Here is a 19,955-nt window from a genome sequence, read left to right on the forward strand (position 1 = left end):
TTAACTATTCATGTATTGTTGGACAACTAGGCTGAAAAAATATACTTTATAAATTACTATAGAAATGACTAGTAAATTGTGAATTATCTATAAAATGTACTGAAGTAAGGCTTCAGAATGTATTATATCCTAGACTTGAACTTAGTGAATTAAATTTTTTTTATTTTAAAGTTAGCTCCTCCTCTGTGAACATTACACTGATTCTGCATTTAAAAGCATTCTATAAACTGGACAGCGGTGGAGCACATCTTTAATCCCAGCACTCTGGAGGCAGAGGCAGGGGAATCTCTGTGAGTTGGAGGCCAGCCTGGTCTACAGAGCGAGTTCCAGGACAGCCAGGGCTATACAAGGAAGCCCTGTCTTGAAAAACCAAAACCAAAACTAAACCATTCTGTAATTAGTCTTTTGAAAAATGAAGGTTTCCATAAGGTCTTCCTCTCTGGCAGCTTTCCACGGAGGCTAACTCATTAACTAGAGAGACCCTCGTCGAGAATGAACCCATTCAGCTTTTGACCTGAGCTTCCAAAGAGATTGTGTGGTAGCTTTGTCTTCTAAGTCTCTATTATTCCAGTAGATCCCTATAGTTGCTCCTAAGAGTGGGCAGGGACCTATAAGATGGCTGAGGGAGCAAAGGCACTTGCCATCAGCCAGACGACCTGAGTTCAGCCCCCAGGAACCATGTGGAGGGAGGGCAGAACTGACTCCTGAAAGCTGTCCTCTGCCCTCAACACACACGTCATGCTTGAAAGAAGTCTAGGGCAGTTAGTTTTCAAGATCCTCCCTGCTGCGGGGAGCTATGACTACTTAATAAGCTTTGCTTCCTTGACCTTTAAAAAACAAAACAAACAGTGCCTGTGAAAACAACTGGCTATGAGGAAAGCAATATTAAGAGCCTGGGCTGTGTTGAGTCCCTTCCCATTAAATTCTTTCCTGTCCTGGGGTAGAGTTTCTTGCTGTCTGGTCAAGCACTCAGTTATCTCCCTCCTTGTCAGCTGTTGTCAGTAGCAGGTGAGTAAGAAAATGTTTGGGGTCTTCATGTATAAAGATGATTTCCCTTTACCCATTTTCTCCTTAGCCTGCTGGTTTTACTTACTTGCTAAAATATGGCTAGTAGGAAGTCGTACTTGGTGAAAAGGCTTTGTGTTGTAGAAGTGTACAGTCAACCATTGTGGTGAATGGGAACAGAATAAGACTTAGGTTAAGATCCTTAGCCCTAGCCAAAAAAAAAAAAAAAAAAGTATATTTCCTTGTATATATGACTTTTTATATTAACAGTGAAAGAATGAACTACATTAACAAGGATATGTAGCAAATACACACACACACACACACACACACACACACACACACACACACACACACACACACACACACACACACACTGGGGCTGGGGAGATGGCTCAGCAGTTAAGTGCTCTTCCCGGGGACCCGGTTCAGTTCCCAGCACCCACATGGTAGCTCACAACCATCCAAATCTCCAGTTCCCAGGGGTCCCATGCCCTTTTCTGACCTCTGAGCATTGTACACATGCATAAAATGAAAATAAGTCTTATTTTCAAAATTATAGTATTGATTCCAAGGTCAAGGCTACTGCTTAGAGAATCGTAATTCCTGACCGACGTATGTTGTTGCAAAGCTACCCCCAACAACACGTGTGGAGCCTGAAGGGTCAGCACAGGCCTGCTTATAAATCCTGTCCTGCTTAGAAATCCTGTTCTCAATGTCCACGTGGAAGGGTCATAGAGAAGCCCTTGCCTCCTGCTGGTGGGATGTTCTCGGGTGGCAGAGTCTGCTGTGGGCCAGAGTGATGAAACATGGACTCATGGGTGGAGGTCCATGTGGCCAGTCAGAAGCCAAAACTGTTTTCATGTCAGGCATGGTCCCTTGCTAGGTGCGTGTGATGACACGCATTTTCTGTGGAAGGATATGGGTTTCCTACAGCATTTTCTTATATTAGCTTCAGGTTTGGAGCTTAGCGAGATTCTTATTCCAGAAATGTCTATGAGCTGGTTGCATAGAGACAGTCCTGTCAGGTGTGAACTCATGGCCTCTGGTCACACTTGGTAGCCAAATCATTGTAGCACACCTTCACTGTGTGGTGCAGTGTGTCCTGTAAAAGACAACTGTGTTACCAGCAAGTTTCTGTCACCAAGTGTAGAGAAGTAGCCTGGCACTCTGAACACTGTTCCCTCTAAAGCATGTCCAGTAAATACACATGCAGACAGACCCTGTGACTGACAGACATAATGGCACCCTGAACACTGTTCCCTCTATAGCATGTCCAGTAAATACACATGCAGACAGACCCCGTGACTGACAGACATAATGGCACCCTGAACACTGTTCCCTCTATAGCATGTCTAGTAAATACACATGCAGACAGACCCTGTGACTGACAGACATAATGTAGAGAAAATTGAGTGTTACGACTTTGAAGCAGGACTCTCCAGAATCTTACAGATGTTTGTTGTTGTGTCCAGCTGTGCGTAGGGACTCATACTGAAGATGCTCATGGCATTGTCATCCTGCCCCAGACATTTCATGACTGCAGTATTTGCTCAGTATGAAATCCTGGAACTTTGGCCAAGCTGTCTGTCAAAGCTTGATTCTATCAACTCTATGAGAATATCATTAGTGTGTCTCACCCTTTACCCCCACTCTCCCTTGCCAAAAAATCTCAACTGTTCCTGTCCTTCAAGGACACCATCAACCACGTGACACATCCTTCATGTACCATTTCTGGTGAAAATCATTTGCTTTCTTGATCCCTCGCTTTGCACCTCTGCTTCTGTGAGTCTACCTTGTCAGCTCCATAAGGGGAGTGCTCATGTAAGTCCAGTTTTGTACTCCCTGCTAGGAATAAGCACATAGCAGGTACTCAATAAACTGGCTTAGAATCAAACGAATTTAATTCAATTATTTACTCATTGTGTTGGTGGTTTGTTTTTTTCAGATTCATGTCTTGTCTTTGAACAGTTTTAACATACATTTGAATAATTTCCCAGCACTGAGATGCCACTTTCATTCTGCTCTGAATTCCTTGTCCCCTCATTCCTGTTAACACAGCCATGCTTCATACCACCTTTAGACTTTGGGGATCTCATTCTGTCTGCATTTGTGAACAGCTAACCCCCATCCATGCCAGGTTCACGTTTCACTGACCCCACCACCCTGCGTGACAATGACCGCCCTTTAGGCACCAGCTATAATTACACATACAGAGTAGCTCTTTGTCAGTTGCTAACGCCTCCTTTTAAAGAGTCATCACAGAAAAACTTATAATCTATTTCTTGTTTGTATTCAAGGCCTTTGCATTGCTGGACACTTCCCTCTCTGGCTCTTATCCCCAGAGTCCTACACACTGGCTCTAACTGCAAAATGTATTGTCCAGCTGAACTAACGGCAAACATAATATTAACTTGGACCTCATTTATTGAGTGTTTTCTTTTGAGGGTTAGTTTTTCCCTATTTGTATTTGAGCAGGAAATATGAGATGTTGTTAAATACTTCTCTGATTGGTTCTTGATAAATTAAGGAAATAAACCTTGAGCAAATGTGATGTAATCCCAAATACACTTTGCTTTAGCCCCAGCCAGCTGTCTTGAATGGTAGTTTACATATGCAGGGCCCTCTTTCTACACTAAACTATAAATTATATGCTTTGACTCGTGTAAACAGAGAAATTTAATGGGTATAGAGAATTTCTATGGATGTTGACCAAAAAAAATTATAGTATGTTTTCCAAAGAGAATATTACTTCCCACACTTAAAACTTTCATCTCTTTAATAAGCATAGTTTTCTAAACTATCCATGAAATTGCTATTATTTTTGAAGTTAGTATTTTATTAAATTGAAAATGATAATTATGAAAATCAAGTATTTGAATTTCATAAAGTAATTTTGACTTTTTATCCAAATATTTTCCAGATTGTATCAGCTGTACAATATTGTCATCAAAAATGCATTGTTCACCGTGATCTTAAGGTAAGTCACTGCTTTTAAAATTAAAATCTTAATTATGAAAGTATGTATTAAGGGGCTGTGGGGCTGGGGAGATGGCTTGATGAATAAGAGCACTTGCTTTGCAAGCATCAGGGCCTGATTTAAAATCCCCAGCACACAGTAAAAACCCAATAGGACTGTGCATGTCTATAACTCCAGCATTTGGAGGTGGAAACTGGTAAGTCCTGGGAGCTCACCGGCCGGCCAGCCCAGCTGAAACAGCCAATGTCAGGTTCAGTGAGTCATTTGTCTTAAGGGAATGAAGCAGAATGTGGTATCTTGGGACACTGGGGGTCCTCCTCTGGCCTCCACCCACAACACCATATACACACTTAAAATTTGTCATAATAAATTAGGGCCACCTCTCCAGTTACCCAGATTCTCGGGCAGAGGATGTGGTGGTTTTTATAGAATTGTCACCATAGCTTGTGAAAGACACTGTGTTCACAACCACATGAAAACGTGGACATGACATTGTCTAACGTCAAGGTTAGAGGACTTGACTATAAATAGTGTATTTTAAATAGATAAATATGGAATCCTATCCTCACCTGGAATTGTTCAAGGTCCCATCTAGAGAGAAATAATGTCAAGCACAAGGCAGAAATATGTTTGCCACATGTAAGAACCAGGGTTCTTTCTCAGCACCAAATTTCAAAATGAGAAGAGGTTTCAATGTGTTTATGTGTCGGTTAGCTTTCTGTCACCAGGACACCAATTAGAGTCTTTGGGGAACAGGGATCCTCAATTGAGAAAACATCTCCACCAGAATGGCTTGTGTGCAAGCCTGTAGGACAGTTTCTTGATGAGTGGCTCTTGTGGGGGGTCCCAGCCCATGGTGGTGGTGCTACTCCTGTCCAGGTGGTCCTGGGTTCTATAAAAGAGCAGACTGAGTGAGCCACAAGGAGCAGGCCAGTGTGCAGCGCCCTCCATGCCCTCTGCTTTAGTTCCTGTCTCCAGGTTGCTGATTTGAGTTCCTATGCTGACTTCCCTCAGTGGACTGTGTGATTGGAGACAAGAAAGCTAAATAAACCATTTCCTCTCCAGGTGTTATCACAGCCATAGAAAGAAAATGTTTGAGATGTGGATAAACTAGTATACTTTGGAATAAAGGGTGTAGTAGAAATGGTTATGGTCAAACAAGCTTTAAAAGCTTGGGCTTAAGTAGTGTTTCTGCTCTTCTTTTTCTCCTCTTCCTCCTCCTCCTCCCCTTCTCTTTCTCCTCCTCCCGTTCTCGTCTTCATTCTCCCACAGTCTTCCTTCTAGTTTTCTTTTTAACAATCCCCAGGGCCCCTATCCTTCACTGGCATCAAACTTGGATCCTATTTAAATACATTGCCTTACACACTGGTCAGAGATCTAATTGTGTGTCTCGGCTCCATTCTTATGACCTGTTTACAGCTCCAGATGTTTCTCTATCAGCTCTTTTCTCTGGCAGTTTTAGGGGAAAACATTTCTACAAAGAAAAGAAAGGGTTACCTATTTATTTGTTTAATTCATAGCTTAACACCTCATTTTTATATTTTAAAAAATCATGTTCAGCAACTATGCGTTCAGTGAAGTTCAGTGGAGAGAGAGTTCTCAAATATCCCAGGACTGAGACCTCAGCACTGTGTGCCGGTGTCTTTGGAGGCAGTGTGGTTACTTAGATTCCCATCTAGACTCTAGTGTGGAGAAGGTGGGAAAGTCTACGTTACTACAGATGATGAGAGGAGGAGACTTAGGTCCTTATAGCAGAAAGGTGTTTTGTTGTTGCTAGGTCCATAAATATTGATTTAATGTAGCTCTCCCAGATTTGTTTGTTTTCATAGTATGTGTCCACTCATTTGTTGACTAGTTGGTTGTTTTTGGTTTTGTTTTCTTGTGTGTGGGGGCGGTGAGGAGTTTTGGTGTGGGTTTGGTTGTTTTGAGACAGGGTCCTACTGTGTAGCTAGCCAAGGCTCACCTAGAGCTTTCCATCTCCTGCCTCAGTTTCCCCATGCTGAAATTATAGGCATGTGGACAGCCCTGGCCAATGTCCCCACAGGTGTGACTCTAGACTTTCAAGTTGACAGTTAATACTAGCCACCACTGTTGCAGTTACACTTTTTATAACATTAGGTAAGCTAGAACACCATAAAGGGGGAAAAAAGAGGAGGGACTTAGAGAAAGGAGAGAATCAAGACAGGCCCTCCAGTGACCACGAATCCTCTGGTTTTCATCTTGGTCACATTTTACTCCTTTTTTGGACTCTGGCCAACCATCCTACAAACCAGCCTGTAACTTTATTAGCCTATTTATTCATCAATTGGAAATGGGATTTGAAGTGAAGCATGCACTAAAAAGCAAATCTTCATTATATTGCTTGCGTTTATAGAAGACATTTCCATTTTTATCTTTGGGTGATTGATTTAGAACTTTAGGAAAAGCCTCTCAAACCTAGGAGCAGAACGTGACTGTAGATAGGAGTCTACTTTTAGAACAGCAGATGCTGCTGAAAATAAAGCCCGTGGAAGCCAAATTGTCCATTTGTTTCCTTTCACTGAACAGTACTTAGCTGAGGAAGTATTTTGTAAGAAAGGACAGAGTAAAGAATCCCGGCGGGCAGTCAGCGTAGACATACCCTGGAGCCTGGTGTCAACTGCCTGTTACGATGGCCATCCTGTAACAATATTGGCTGAAGTCAGTGTGTATGCCTTAGAGCAGGTCCTGCTAAGGTACAGTTACAAGATGCTTCTTACCATGAAGTTAAAAACGTTTAAAATAAACTGGGGGAAGATGTGTTTTAAAATAACCTTTCTTAAACAGTTCCTATGAGCGAGCTTTCCTTTTCAAGTGTTAAAATCCATCTTCCACAGATGTTATTTGGACAGCTCTGCGCTACAGAATTTGATGTTACATTCTTAAATGAGAGGCACGCACTTAGCAAACTTAGAACCGGAAAGAAGTGCAGCAGACATTTAAATTTCCTGTGCGCTTTTTACATTGTCCTTTTTATTATTTCCTCTTAGGCTGAAAACCTTCTCCTTGATGCTGATATGAATATTAAAATTGCTGACTTTGGTTTTAGCAATGAATTCACAGTGGGGAACAAATTGGACACATTCTGTGGGAGCCCGCCTTACGCTGCCCCCGAGCTTTTCCAAGGCAAGAAGTACGATGGGCCGGAAGTGGATGTGTGGAGTCTGGGCGTCATTCTCTACACGCTGGTCAGTGGCTCCCTGCCTTTCGATGGCCAGAACCTAAAGGTACCTGCTGTTCGGTGCTGAAGCCTCATCCCCAAGAGGTGTAATGTCAGCCGCCACTTACAAATACTTTCCTTCTTTATCAAAGGAACTTCGGGAGCGAGTCCTCCGGGGGAAGTACCGCATTCCCTTCTACATGTCCACGGACTGTGAGAATCTCCTCAAGAAACTCTTAGTGCTGAATCCCATCAAGAGGGGCAGCCTGGAGGTGAGTGTGCTGTGTTCAGGAGCATGCTCAGTACACAGCATAGGTGTGGTTCTCGCCCCATGACGCCGCAGAGTGCATCTAATTTGCCTTTTCAGCATCACAAGTGATGGCTGTGGTTCAAAAACCATAGTAGGTCTCTCAAAGGCTTATTTCTTCTTGGTTCTTTGGTGCATTATTAAAACTGACACAATGGAAACAAAGGTGATTACTCTGCCCCAAGACAGGGTTTCTCTGTATAGTCCTGGCTGTGAACTCACTCTGTAGGCCAGGCTGGCCTCGAACTCAGAGATCAGCCTGCCTCTGCCTCCTGGGTGCTGGGATTAAAGGCGTGTGCCACCCATCGGTATGGAAAAATTTACAGACATTTGAGCAGAGTATATTGAGGCTGGTGCTTTCCATTTAGCACGCTACTGTTGCCCACATAGACTCTGCACGTATTCTTTTGCATACCCTGTGTTGCAGAACCAGCAGAGGTTCTTGTGACCAAGGTGACCGATCTCTTTTCCTTCTCACACTGTAATTGGGATAAGTAATGATCTTAAGCGTTTTTTCCCATCTGGGTCTTCTTTGGTTTTTAAAGATTGATTGATTGATTGATTGATTATGTGTCCGAGTGCCTGTGTGTGTGTGAATTGCATCCATGCAGTGCCCTGAGAGGCCAGAAGAGGGGGTAAATGCCCTGTAACTGGAGTTACATGTGGTTGTGAGCTGCCATGTGGGAAATTGCTTTTAATCTCCCAGCAATGCCTTCCGCCCCTTCCCATCTGTCTTTAGGAATGTTTTGGCCTGTACTAAGAAAGTTTCAGAGACTCAGTACCCACTCCTCACTTGGACTCTTAACGTCTTCCTGGGAAGACGGGGAACTCAGAGACGCTCCTGTGCAGTGTTGTTTTACTGGGGGCTTTCTAACACACACGGTGAGGTTCAGCCCTTCTCCCTGTGCTCAGCTCAGCGAGGGCTTCCTCATTCTGTTCCCATGCATGCTTTTTCTAAAAGACACGGTATGTTTTGGTGGGAGTTGAAAACTTAGGTAACTAAGTGCTTTGTAGGAGTGGATTAATTGGTATTTTTACTTTGTTATTTGTTTAAGTGTGGTTAACTCTTAGCTCAAGTTTTCTTGTGTGTGTTTTTTTCTTTGGGGGTGAAAAGACATGTTGATACTGACGTTTGTAATGAAAGCCCATTTCTGTATTCTGTTTTTCTCAGCTTACTTCCACCCATTCATAGAAAGTGTGTGTTTGCTCAGAATGGAAAACCTTCACCCATTCATAGAAAGTGTGATTGTTCAGAATGGAAAGCCACTGACTTGCCAGTTCTGAGGGTCTGGAACTTCAGAGAACATCAGCCTCTGCTGTTCCACCTCTAGGGTCTGCTTTTTTTTTTTTTTTCTGAGATTTATTTAAATCAAGCATATGTTTGTGGGTGTGGACATGGGAGCCAAAGAACCCAGAACATCACTGGGGAGACAGGGCTCACAAACCTCTGTGGGCTGCTAATAAAAATAAGTGTGCTTCCCCGAAAGACGACTGTTGACTGCTTTAAATTTTGGTCAGAGTAGTTCTCCCAGTGTTTTATTCCCACATCATTAAGAGCCCAGAAGTTACATAGACCTCATGGCCCAGGCTTATAAGCCCAGCTACTGAGGAAGAGTTGAGGGTCAAGGCTATCTCAGTGACTGAGCCCCTATTGCTCAACGGGGGAGCCTGCCCTGGCACACACAGGGCTGTAGTGCAAACCTCAGTGAAGCCGTGAGTGTTAAAGCTCTAGAGTGTATGGAGTTGAATTTAAAAGACTAATTATTATCTAAAAATTTGATCTTACCACAATGAGTCCCATTATCTTGTATAACTTAATATATACTATTGCTAATGATGACAATTAGACTTTTTAAAGATTTATTTATTTTATGTGTATGAATATTTTGCTTATATGCATATATATACACACACATACATACATACATACATATCCACTACCTCTGGCTCTTATAATAGTTCTACTTCCTCTTCTACATAAATCCCTGAGCCTTGAGGGGAAGGGGTTGATGAAGACATCCCTTTTAGGACTGAGTCTAAAAGTCTCTCACTCTGTACATTGTCCTGTTGCGTTAATTACTGTCTACTGCAAGAAGCAGCTTCTCTGGGCATCTGTATCAATGTATCATCAGGAGTCATTTTATTGCTATGTTTCTTTAGCAGAGTCGTAGTAGTAGGTTTTTCCCTAGGCCCATGACTTATCTAGTCTCAGGTTCTTGGCCACTTTGGAAGTGTCTGGTTTGGGAACCAACTCAAGGAATGGGCCTTAAATCCAGTCAAAAGGTGGTTGGCTACTCCCATGACACTTGTACCACTGTGGCACTGATGTGTCCTATACATTTTTTTAGAGGAAGGATTTCTTACACAAACCTTAAACCTCCTTGAAGTAGCAGTCTCATATAATCTTCATTATATTTTATTGTTGTTATTACTATTATTTTTATTGTTTGCAGCATAAATATTTGGGGGTGGGGGGCAACAACACCAGTCCTCCATGGCCACCAGCAAGTTGCTCAGCTCTTCCCTCTCTTGTCACTTTGTGGCCCCTGTTGAGGCCCAGCTATGGAGTAGCACAGGTCCATGGCATGGACAGTAAGGGTTGGGGGACATGACACTGGCTGAGTCCTGCCCTGCATGCCCTTCTGCCCTCATGGGAGCCCCAATGGTGGTAAATATGGCCACAACTTAATTCTTATTTTTTTATGTTTTGAATTTTATTTATTGTTATGTGTGTGACAACTTAATTCTTATTTTTTTATGTTTTGAATTTTATTTATTGTTATGTGTGTGAATGTTTTGCCTGCATGGATGTCTGTGCATCATTCCATGCCTGGTGCTGCAGTGGCCAGCATTGGGTCCTCTGGAACTGGAGTTACAGATGGTTGTAAGCCACATATAGGGACTGGGAATCAAACCAATTCCTCTGGAACAACAGCCAGGGCTCTTAACCACTGAACCATCTTTCCAGCCCTTTGTACCAATTACAGTTAATAAGCTTTAACATTTTGGGTGGGCTGTAAACTTGTTTAAAACAGCTATTTTCAAAACACTCCTTTGTGTAGCTTTTTAGCCAGTAGTAGAAGTTTTGGGGTTTGTGTGCTGCTTAGATTTTATAGGTCTCTGTACATATTCTGATGTATAGATAGATGTAGCTATTTTCTCCCACTCAGTGATCAGGCCCCACTGGGCTGTCTTTAACAGCCCAGGGCTGATGGTCAGTCCCCCCGCTGGTATTTGATTCTGATAATTCATGCCAGCACCTGTTTCACTTTGATTATTACCTAATTTCTGATTCTGGACTTTAATGTCTACCACCATCCCTTCCCATAGTCTTTGAGTTAACTGACTAACTAGCCTAGACTTCCATCCCCCAAGATACCCTCTTTATGAGGAGCAGGATTTTAAAATCAATGCACGAATTTGATAAAAGAGCAGGAAAAAAATAAATCTTTTTATTAATCTTATATACAAAAACATGAAGCAAAAGCTAAAGCCGGGTTCTCACATTAAAACTGTGCTCTGAAAACATTCCTTTTTAAGGACTGTGGAAGGGGGGTTGCCTGTGCATGACCTTTGGTGATTTCTAGTTAATCTAGTTGTGCTGAGATCCTGGGTACCCTGGGTGAGCCGACTTCTGTTGGACGGTTAATTAAAGTACATGGAGTAACTTTATTTGAAAGTGTCATGTGACTCTTGCTGAGTGAACCAATAAATTTCACATTTGAGGAGTGGGTTGGTGTTGTAATTCACCAGACGTGACGTAGAGTTTGTTTCCCAGCAAATAATGAAAGACCGATGGATGAACGTTGGTCATGAAGAAGAAGAACTAAAGCCATATTCTGAGCCTGAGCTCGACCTCAGTGATGCAAAAAGAATAGGTAAGTGTTTGAATACGGTGAGAAGCACTGCCATAGACTGCAAATGGGTAGCATTTATATGGGACTGTGTATTTTAACATACTTTCATTACCACCTTAACGGCAAACACTAAAGTATTCAAGTTCCTTAGTTTGTTTTCATGCCTATCCATGGTCCTGTTCAATTATTGGCAACTATAACAAAAACCAAAATAAATTAGACGAACATATTTTTTTATTTATTTTTGCTCTCCCTCACTGGAAGAAGGCCCACTATAACTGTTAGCACTGAGCAGCTGAAAAGTCCAGAGAAGTCCAGGACACTAGAGTCTAAACTGTGGGCATGTTGCCTCTCCCTTTCTTCTCTCCACTCCTCACAAGAGTCTACCCTCCCTGACCCCAGTCCTCATTAAGAACTTGATGGGGACATTGTGGGTGTCAAGCCTTAATAGAACTGTGTATGCAGATGAGAAAGGAAGCAGAGGTCTTGAATTGAGGAGCCGAGGATGTTCTGAGAGAGAGAGAGAGAGAGAGAGAGAGAGAGAGAGAGAGAGAGAGAGCGATAGCAATGAGAGGGATAGCAGAGAGAAGAGTGGGCATGTGTGAGGCTCAAACGTTGCCTGGGCAAAGGAAGTCAGCTCAGAAATACCCCAGGAAATGAGAATTGGGTGAATATATTAAATAATATAATAAATTAATTTTATTATATATAATCTTATTATATTAAGTAATAAAAACAAATAATTCTGCACACACAAAAAATTAGAAATGGGGCTGGAGAGATAGCTCACTAGTTAAGAGCACTTGTTGCTCTTGTAGAAGACCCGGGTTCAACTCCCTGCACCCAGATTGTGTCTCACAGCCCTCTGTAACCGGTCCCAGGGGAGCTGATGCCCTTTTCTGACATCCACAGACACTAGGCTGACGTGTAGTCACATAGATGCATGTAGACAAAATACTTAAATAAATCTTAAAAATTGTAAATGTACAGTTAAAACTCACTTTGAATGTTTTAAGAACTAGTTTTTCCTAACATAATAGACAAACCTATAGTTTTGCTAATTATTTACTAAATTGATACATTTTTAGAAAATTTTCTGTTTTTTCCTTTTCTAGACATTATGGTCACCATGGGTTTTGCACGAGATGAAATCAATGATGCCTTAGTAAGTCAGAAATACGATGAAGTCATGGCTACTTATATTCTTCTAGGTAGAAAACCACCCGAAGTAAGTTTTTTGTCTTTTTAAATTAATATTAATTAATTCTTGAATTAAATGGAAAAAGATATGTTACTTAATGTATTTGCTTCTTTGTGGAACCAAAAACAACTTGAAGACCCTAGCAGTCTTATTAGAGATCACGATTCAGGGTGGAAAGTTGTATACCAATCTCATTAGGAAGGAGCAGGCCCACTGCCTTGCTGGGCCCCAAAAGCTCCACCCACAGTCTTAACTTCGAGCATGGTGTCCCCAGGATTAGTTGTATGGTGCACACTGTGTAGCTAAAGGCAGTGTGATTATCGTGCGTGTACAGAAATGACAGGGACTAAAGCAAAGAGAACATGAGTATCTGCAACAGCTTATATACACAAGACCTCAGAAGAAGGTGCTTTGTGGTGCTGGCCTGTTGTCTGTCGGGGGCTCTTCTGGTGGCCCACGGGGGTCCATGGTAAGAACAGATGCAGGAAATAACTGTATGCCAGTGGCGAGCTACATAAGTAAACAGTCCTTTGGGGAAGCAGCTGTAAGGGAAAGACTGAAACAGGAACAGAGGCCAGAGCATTGAGAGTTGAAAACTAGACATCTGTGGGAGGCATTCTGTAAAAAAGGCTATAATTATTCATAATTAAATACTAACTGTGAACAAAATCATACATTCCAACTGAAGTTTATTGGAGCTGCCTCTGTCAGAACTGTGCTGACAGCTGACACCATGAAGGAAAAGCAGGAAGTTCTCGTGTCCCGGAGCCCTTGGTGTAAAACTCAGCAGCCTGCAGCATCGTTCACCGTGGGGCGTGCTGCAGGTATAAAGTCCACCACAGCGGTCTGTGTGGCACATAGCACATAAAGCTGATGGCACTGGGTGACCAGTGGAAGGCAGGGTGAGCTCTAATCTCTCACAGTGCCTGTAAGGTGGCTCCTTGGAAGAAGCTAGCTCAGCGCAGGGCGGTGGGAGGAGAATCTAGTTAGGCAGCACTTGAAGAGGGGTCTCCAAGGCCCTGGCACCAGGGGCTGTGCACAGTATCAAGAGAGCTAGGTGGGGATGGCCCAAATGGTTATTTTTAGCCTCTTCTGACTGGTCCTTCTTGGATTTCAAATGGCCTCCAGCACTTTAATTTTCTGACTAAATTTCTTATTAAATTCACAGTCCAGGCATTATATTAAAATAAAATATGAATTGTATTGGAAATAAACTATTGAAGCTATTGAGAATGGAAAGAATCAGGTCCATCAGAGCCACCAACTATGTACTTCATTTTCTGTGTCTCGGTTTTTAATCTGTAAAATATGGGCAATAATCCTTAGCTCTTCGAGCCATTGAAAAGGTTTCATAGTTAATCCCTGGCACACCTTAGAATAACTGCTTCTGAGTCACTCCACCGTCCTGCTGCTGTAGTCAGCGCATTCTCACGCCTTCATGAACACCCTGACTTCCCAGGGCAATGCCAGCATGGACTCCATCCTTACAGCAACACCCAGCTTTCAGATTACAGAGGCCGCGTGTGTCAGCCCTCAGTGTGCCATGGTCAGTGCTAGGGAAGCTCTCCTCATCAGAGCCAAACAAACAAAGTTTGTTTTGTGAATGTAGAACAGCAAACAAAACAGATTAATTTTAGTTCGTAGTGTATAACATTGTTATTTTAAGTGTGTGTGTGTGTGTGTGTGTGTGTGTAAGATTTTTAGATTGTATCCTGTTTGAATCCCAGTGATGTCCTTGACCTTGGTGTTTCTGTCCGGAAAGTGCAGGTTAATGCATCACAAGTTTGTAGCAATGATTAAACAAAGCAACATGCAAAATATCTAAGGACTGTGTCTGCTATGTAGTTACCTTGGTTTGTGGCAGTTACTTGATGTTTTGACTAAACTGAGGAATTGTGCACAGTAACAGATTACAAATACTAATGGGAGCATTCTGCTACCCAGCTCCCTCCCTCCTCCTTGCCAGTTTGAAGTCTGTTTTCTTTCATTTTGATTGTTCCTTATATAGCTTCAAATCATTCTGTTTATACAAACTCTTCGCTGTTTTAAAATATGGGTGGTGGCTCTTCTCACAGTTTGAAGGTGGTGAGTCACTGTCCAGCGGAAACTTGTGTCAGCGATCCCGGCCAAGCAGTGACCTGAACAATAGCACTCTCCAGTCCCCTGCTCACCTGAAAGTCCAGCGGAGCATCTCAGCCAACCAGAAGCAGCGTCGCTTCAGTGACCATGGTGCATGAGCAAGTTTAATACTGAGAGACAGACTAGCTCCGCCCCGGTGTGTGTGCATGTGTGTGTGTGCATGTGTGTGTGCGTGCGTGTGTGTGTGTGTGTGTGCGTGTGTGTGTGTGTGTGTGTGCATGTGTGTGTGTGTGTGTGCATTTGTGTGTGTGTGTGTGTGTGTCTGCATGTGTGAGTGTGTGGGTGCATGTGTGTGTGTGCATGTGTGAGTGTGTGTGTGTGTGAGAGAGTATGTGCATGTGTGTATGTGCATGTGTGTGTGTGTGTGTGCATGTGTGTGTGTGCATGTGTGTATGTGTGTGCGCGCGCGCGTGCGTGCGTGCATGCGTGTGTGTGTGTGTGTGTGTGTTTGTGTGTGTGTCTGCATGTGTGTGTGTCTGTGCATGTGTGTGTGTGAGTGTGTGTGAGTGTGTGCATGTGTGTGTGTGTGTCTGTGCATGTGTGTGTGTGTCTGCATGTGTGAGTGTGTGCGTGCATGTATGTGTGTGTGTGCATGTGTGCATGTGTGAGTGTGAGTGTGTGTGTGCATGTGTGAGTATGTGTGTGTGTGTGTGTGTGTGACAGAGTGTGTATGTGCATGTGCGTGTGTGTGTGTGTGTGTGTGTGTGTGTGTGTGTGTGTGTGTGTTGCCCAACATACACTTCCATTTCCTTTCGCTCCTAGCACCTTCTCACAGATGTACATCATTAGACCATCAATAGGATCTCTTTTGAGGAGACCCGAACTGATTTGTGTCATCAATTTCATCCTAGTTGAGAGTGTAGAAGAGCACACACGTGCAGATGTTTTAACATAGAAGGTCTTTGTTTCCCAGCTAACGTTGCCATTCCTATACATTGCAGCCGGTCCCTCCATTCCCCCCGCTGTCTCGTACACCAAAAGACCTCAGGCCAACAGTGTAGAAAGTGAACAGAAGGAGGAGTGGGACAAAGACACAGCCCGAAGACTGGGCAGCACGATTGTGGGTTCAAAGAGCGAAGTGACAGCCAGCCCCCTGGTGGGTCCCGACAGGAAGAAGTCTTCAGCTGGCCCAAGTGTAAGTCAGAGCCTCTCATGAAGAAAACGGTGCAGAGAATTCTTTGTTGTTGCCATTACCATTGTTTTAAGATGTCCCACTGTGTAGCTCAGGCTAACCTGGAGCCCACAGAAACAATAGTCCTCCCACCTCAGCCTCTCCAGTGCTGGGGTTATCGGCAAGAGGGCAACTGGCTAAAATTCTTAAATGGGTAGCCTCACTCAGAGGGGGACATTAGACCCTGCTGTGTGTCCTGCCTCTGTGGAATTTATTAATGTTACATCAGTGCATTTAATCTTACATGACTTACCTCCTATGAAGTCTCTTAAAATGCCACACTCTAGAAATTTATTGGGAGCTAGAAGAGAGATCACAGTACTGTCCTGTGAGGCAACAGGAAACAATAGAGATAGGGAAAAAAAAAAAAAAAAAAACGGAGATGGAAGGGTGAGAATAGGGTGGGTAACATCTAGATAGTAGTGTCTTGAGTACATGAGGGAGTAGATGTTTGAAGGAATGATAACACTGAAAAGAGAAGAACTGGGATGGCAAACGGAAGCTAGAAGTGTGCTCCCGGACTGGCTAAAGCAGATTGCGTGGACACACAGAAAGCAAGGCGAGGCATGCTTAGAGATTTCAGTGGAGAGCTGATGATCACAAGAGAACAAAGGTAGATTACTTTCAGATTGGCCGTCAGTAGTGTTGATGCCAGAAGATGCAATTCGAGTGTAAACTTTCGGGGGGTAAAAGAGAAGTATTTTAGGCCTAGAATTTTATGTCTAGCCAAACTGTTACTTAAATATAAAATAATGATAATATTCCTAGGCATAAAATGTGCCGGCTATTTGTACAATGACTAGTTAAAAACACTGTTCTACTTAAGAAAGTGTTCTTACAGGAAAAGAAAAACATAATATGTTGGCTGTAAAGTATTATGAGAGTTAAAAGTAACTCTCGTAATCAAACATCTTAGTAAGGGCCGTGAGATGGCTCAGTGGTTAAGAGCACTTGTCACCATGTCTGACAAACTTGAGCCTCATCCAGCACCCCAGAGTGGGAGGACACACATATGCACACATGTGTATACACACACATACACACACACACACACACACACACACACACACACACACACACACACACACTGAAAATTCTGAGCAATATCCAGGGAATAAGGACAGGACAGAGATTAGAACATAAACACAGCGGGTGAGGACAGGGCAGAGATTAGAACATAAATATAAGAAAGAAGAAAAAATGGATCTTGCTTATGTGAGAGTCTAACCAATTAAAATTATGCTATGAAGTTTTTCTAATAATAGTTTAAAATTCATTTCTTTGATTTCATACTAATATAGTTAAGATTTTAAAATGTTTTTTCTTTTTCTTAAAGAACAATGTCTATTCTGGAGGAAGCATGGCAAGGAGGAATACATACGTGTGTGAAAGGACCACAGACCGGTACACAGCACTGCAGAATGGGAGAGACAGCAGGTGAAGGCCACTGAGCCCTACCACAGCGTTTCCCTCACGACTGCAGACTAGCTTTGCTGAAATGTCTGTAGGTGTGTGGGTCACAGGAAAGGAATTCAGAACCGTAGCCTGCAATAGCTGTTCTTACTGAAGTGTTCCCCTTGTCACCAGGATGGAAGGGGGAAAGTGTACTTAGGGAATAAGAAGCAACTTCTCTTAATTTCCAGGTTTCTGAATAAAATATGGAAGTGACTATTTCTCGGTACCCAAGTGGCATGTACAGTCCCAATCTGACAGGCTGACTCTTTCTTTCCACATGTACCCTGTTTCATCATCCCTCTGCCCCTGACCCTTCGACCAACTCTTATTGTACCCAAATAATAAAGGTTTCCTGTCTACCCTCTAATGAAGTGTAGCCGCCTCAGCTCAACGCAGAGCCACAAATTCCTACTGAGTTTTATTGTAGTTGGAAAAACCACTCATTGCCTCAGAAGGATGAGGCACCTGTGGCGGCGACACTCTGTTCCCAGCTCCAGCCATTCAACAGAGGGACAGTCCGTTCTCACAGCACTTTCTTCTCCCTTGTAGGCAGGGAAAGTATGAAACTGTGACATTCTTTAGGCTTGGTGGTTTGAAGTTGATTTCCAATTGTTTACTGTCTCCTATACCAAATGCTAATCTGTGGCTCCTTACACCCACAGTGGCTAGCCTGTTCTTCATAACGAGAACCAATATGAGCGGAAGGAGGGGTTGTCTACAGAAATGGTGGTTTTCATAGTTATGAGTTCTCAATGCTTAAATGACATAGGAAGATTCATAGCAACACATCACACAAAACTAATCTTAGAATAAGTGAAGAATGTCTCCAGCAGTAATCATCCAGTCTGTAGCTGTCACACATCCATAAATGTGCCCTGCCTTCTCAGACTTGTAACCAGAACAATGTCTGAGAGCTTTTCAGGGCACACACCTTAAATGGAGAGATAATTTGTTAATCAGTAGGACATGTTCATTGCTTCAAGTGTTGCAGTAATGAAAGTGTCAATTGATGGAGATTTAGGAAATCTCTTTCCTAGGTTTTAGTAACTGTACCTTTTCTTTTATGTCAAGCCTTACAGAGATGTCTGCCAGCAGCATGTCCTCTGCAGGTTCCACAGCAGCCTCTGGTGGCCCCTCAGCACGGCCCCGCCACCAGAAGTCCATGTCAACCTCTGGCCACCCCATTAAAGTTGCACTGCCAACCATCAAAGATGGCTCTGAAGCTTACCGGCCTGGGTGAGTCCTGCTTACATTGACCTCTCTGTAGTCACTCCTCCTCTAGAGCACTTGGAAAAGACACAGTGACAGGAAAATGTTGATTGTGATACACACTTATTGTGTGTTAGCAGTGATCTAAAACTACTTGAAATCATTTTTGAGAAGAATGTTCTTAAAGGATTATACTCCTAATCCATCCACAAATCATTGCTGCCTGGTTGTTCACTAATAGAGCAGCTACTGAGAAGGATCCACAGGTGGTAGGTGTTACCGCCAAGCCCAATAACCTGGGTTCTTTTCCTGGGATCCACAGAGTGGATGGAAGAAGAGAATCAGCTCTTGGGAGTTGTCACACCGTGGCAGGAGCACACATGCACACCAATAAATTAAGCTTTAAAAAAAAAAAATCAAGACAGTGGTAGTGCACACCTTCAATCCCAGCTTTTAGGAGTCAGAGGCAGGTGGATCTTTGTAAGTTCGAGGCCAGCCTGGTCTATGAAGCTATTTCTAGGACAGCCAGAACTACACAGAGAAATCCTAGCTGGAATCTCCCCCACCACCACCAACAACAAAAAAGACATAAAAACAACCCCGGCTAGGTGCTGTGGCCTTGGGTCCTAGCAGTGACATTGTGAGTGGGGCAGCTGCTTGGGCATAAACTTCAATTCACATTTCTGAGTTTTGCCTCTTGTAGGATTTCTGAAACTCAGAGCATCTGAACATGTTATCACTTCAGTAATTAGATTTTGTCAGTCATGTTGATAGCACCATGTAGCATTGAATTCCCTGGGGTCTAAAGTAGAAACTTGGGGTGATGCTATAAAAAGGCTTTTTGACAAACAATAAAATTTATTCTGTGTGTTGTTTAGCAATGTACATTAAAAATATTCAAATTGAGTACCCCTTACCTGAAATTCCTAGGTCCAGGAGCCTTTTGGATTTTGGACATTTTCCAATTCTGCAGTATTTGTGTGTACATAATGAGGTAGTCCAATAGGACATGAGTTTAGACATGGAATTCATTTAGGTTGTTGGCATAACTTACATGCAGAGCCTAAAGATATTTCATAGTTGTTTAAAAAGCAGCATGAGGAAGATGCTGTGCAACAGAACTCAGGGGTTTCTGATTAGGGAAGGGGGAGGGGGAAGGAGGGAGACTGGAGACTGGCCTCTGGGGACGGGAGAGCAGAAAAGGAGAGAGAGAGGGAGGGAGGGGGGAGGCAGAGAAGGAGGGGAAGGGGGCGGGGCCGCTTTAAAAGGAAACACAGTGAATGTGCACAGGTGGTGCTCTTAGTGGCTGCAGCTGAGGGCGAATCCTGTCAGAACCCCAACGACAGGCCAGTGCAGACGCCTGAATACCAACAGTAGTGTTTTCAGTGCACTTCACACCAAGTCACACATGGAATTTGTATGTGTAATGTCATATCAATGCTCAAAAGATTTT

The 19,955-nt window shown here is 43.1% G+C and overlaps 1 protein-coding gene across 4 annotated transcripts in view; it reads left to right on the forward strand.

The window, feature by feature from the left end:
• Positions 1-19,955, forward strand: part of Mark1 (microtubule affinity regulating kinase 1) — a 96,979-nt gene that overhangs the window by 70,994 nt on the left and 6,030 nt on the right. For all 4 annotated transcript variants that reach the window (XM_027418753.2, XM_027418751.2, XM_027418752.2 and 1 more), the window contains 9 exons: positions 3,929-3,985; positions 6,994-7,230; positions 7,316-7,435; positions 11,249-11,348; positions 12,443-12,555; positions 14,604-14,757; positions 15,609-15,802; positions 17,175-17,275; positions 18,365-18,529. In XM_027418753.2, the coding sequence (XP_027274554.1) occupies positions 3,929-3,985; positions 6,994-7,230; positions 7,316-7,435; positions 11,249-11,348; positions 12,443-12,555; positions 14,604-14,757; positions 15,609-15,802; positions 17,175-17,275; positions 18,365-18,529 (1,241 nt within the window). The remainder of the gene's footprint in view (positions 1-3,928; positions 3,986-6,993; positions 7,231-7,315; positions 7,436-11,248; positions 11,349-12,442; positions 12,556-14,603; positions 14,758-15,608; positions 15,803-17,174; positions 17,276-18,364; positions 18,530-19,955) is intronic.

The sequence above is a fragment of the Cricetulus griseus genome, chromosome 5, assembly GCF_003668045.3.
Source record: "Cricetulus griseus strain 17A/GY chromosome 5, alternate assembly CriGri-PICRH-1.0, whole genome shotgun sequence".
In the NCBI taxonomy this organism is placed as follows: Eukaryota; Metazoa; Chordata; class Mammalia; order Rodentia; family Cricetidae; genus Cricetulus; species Cricetulus griseus.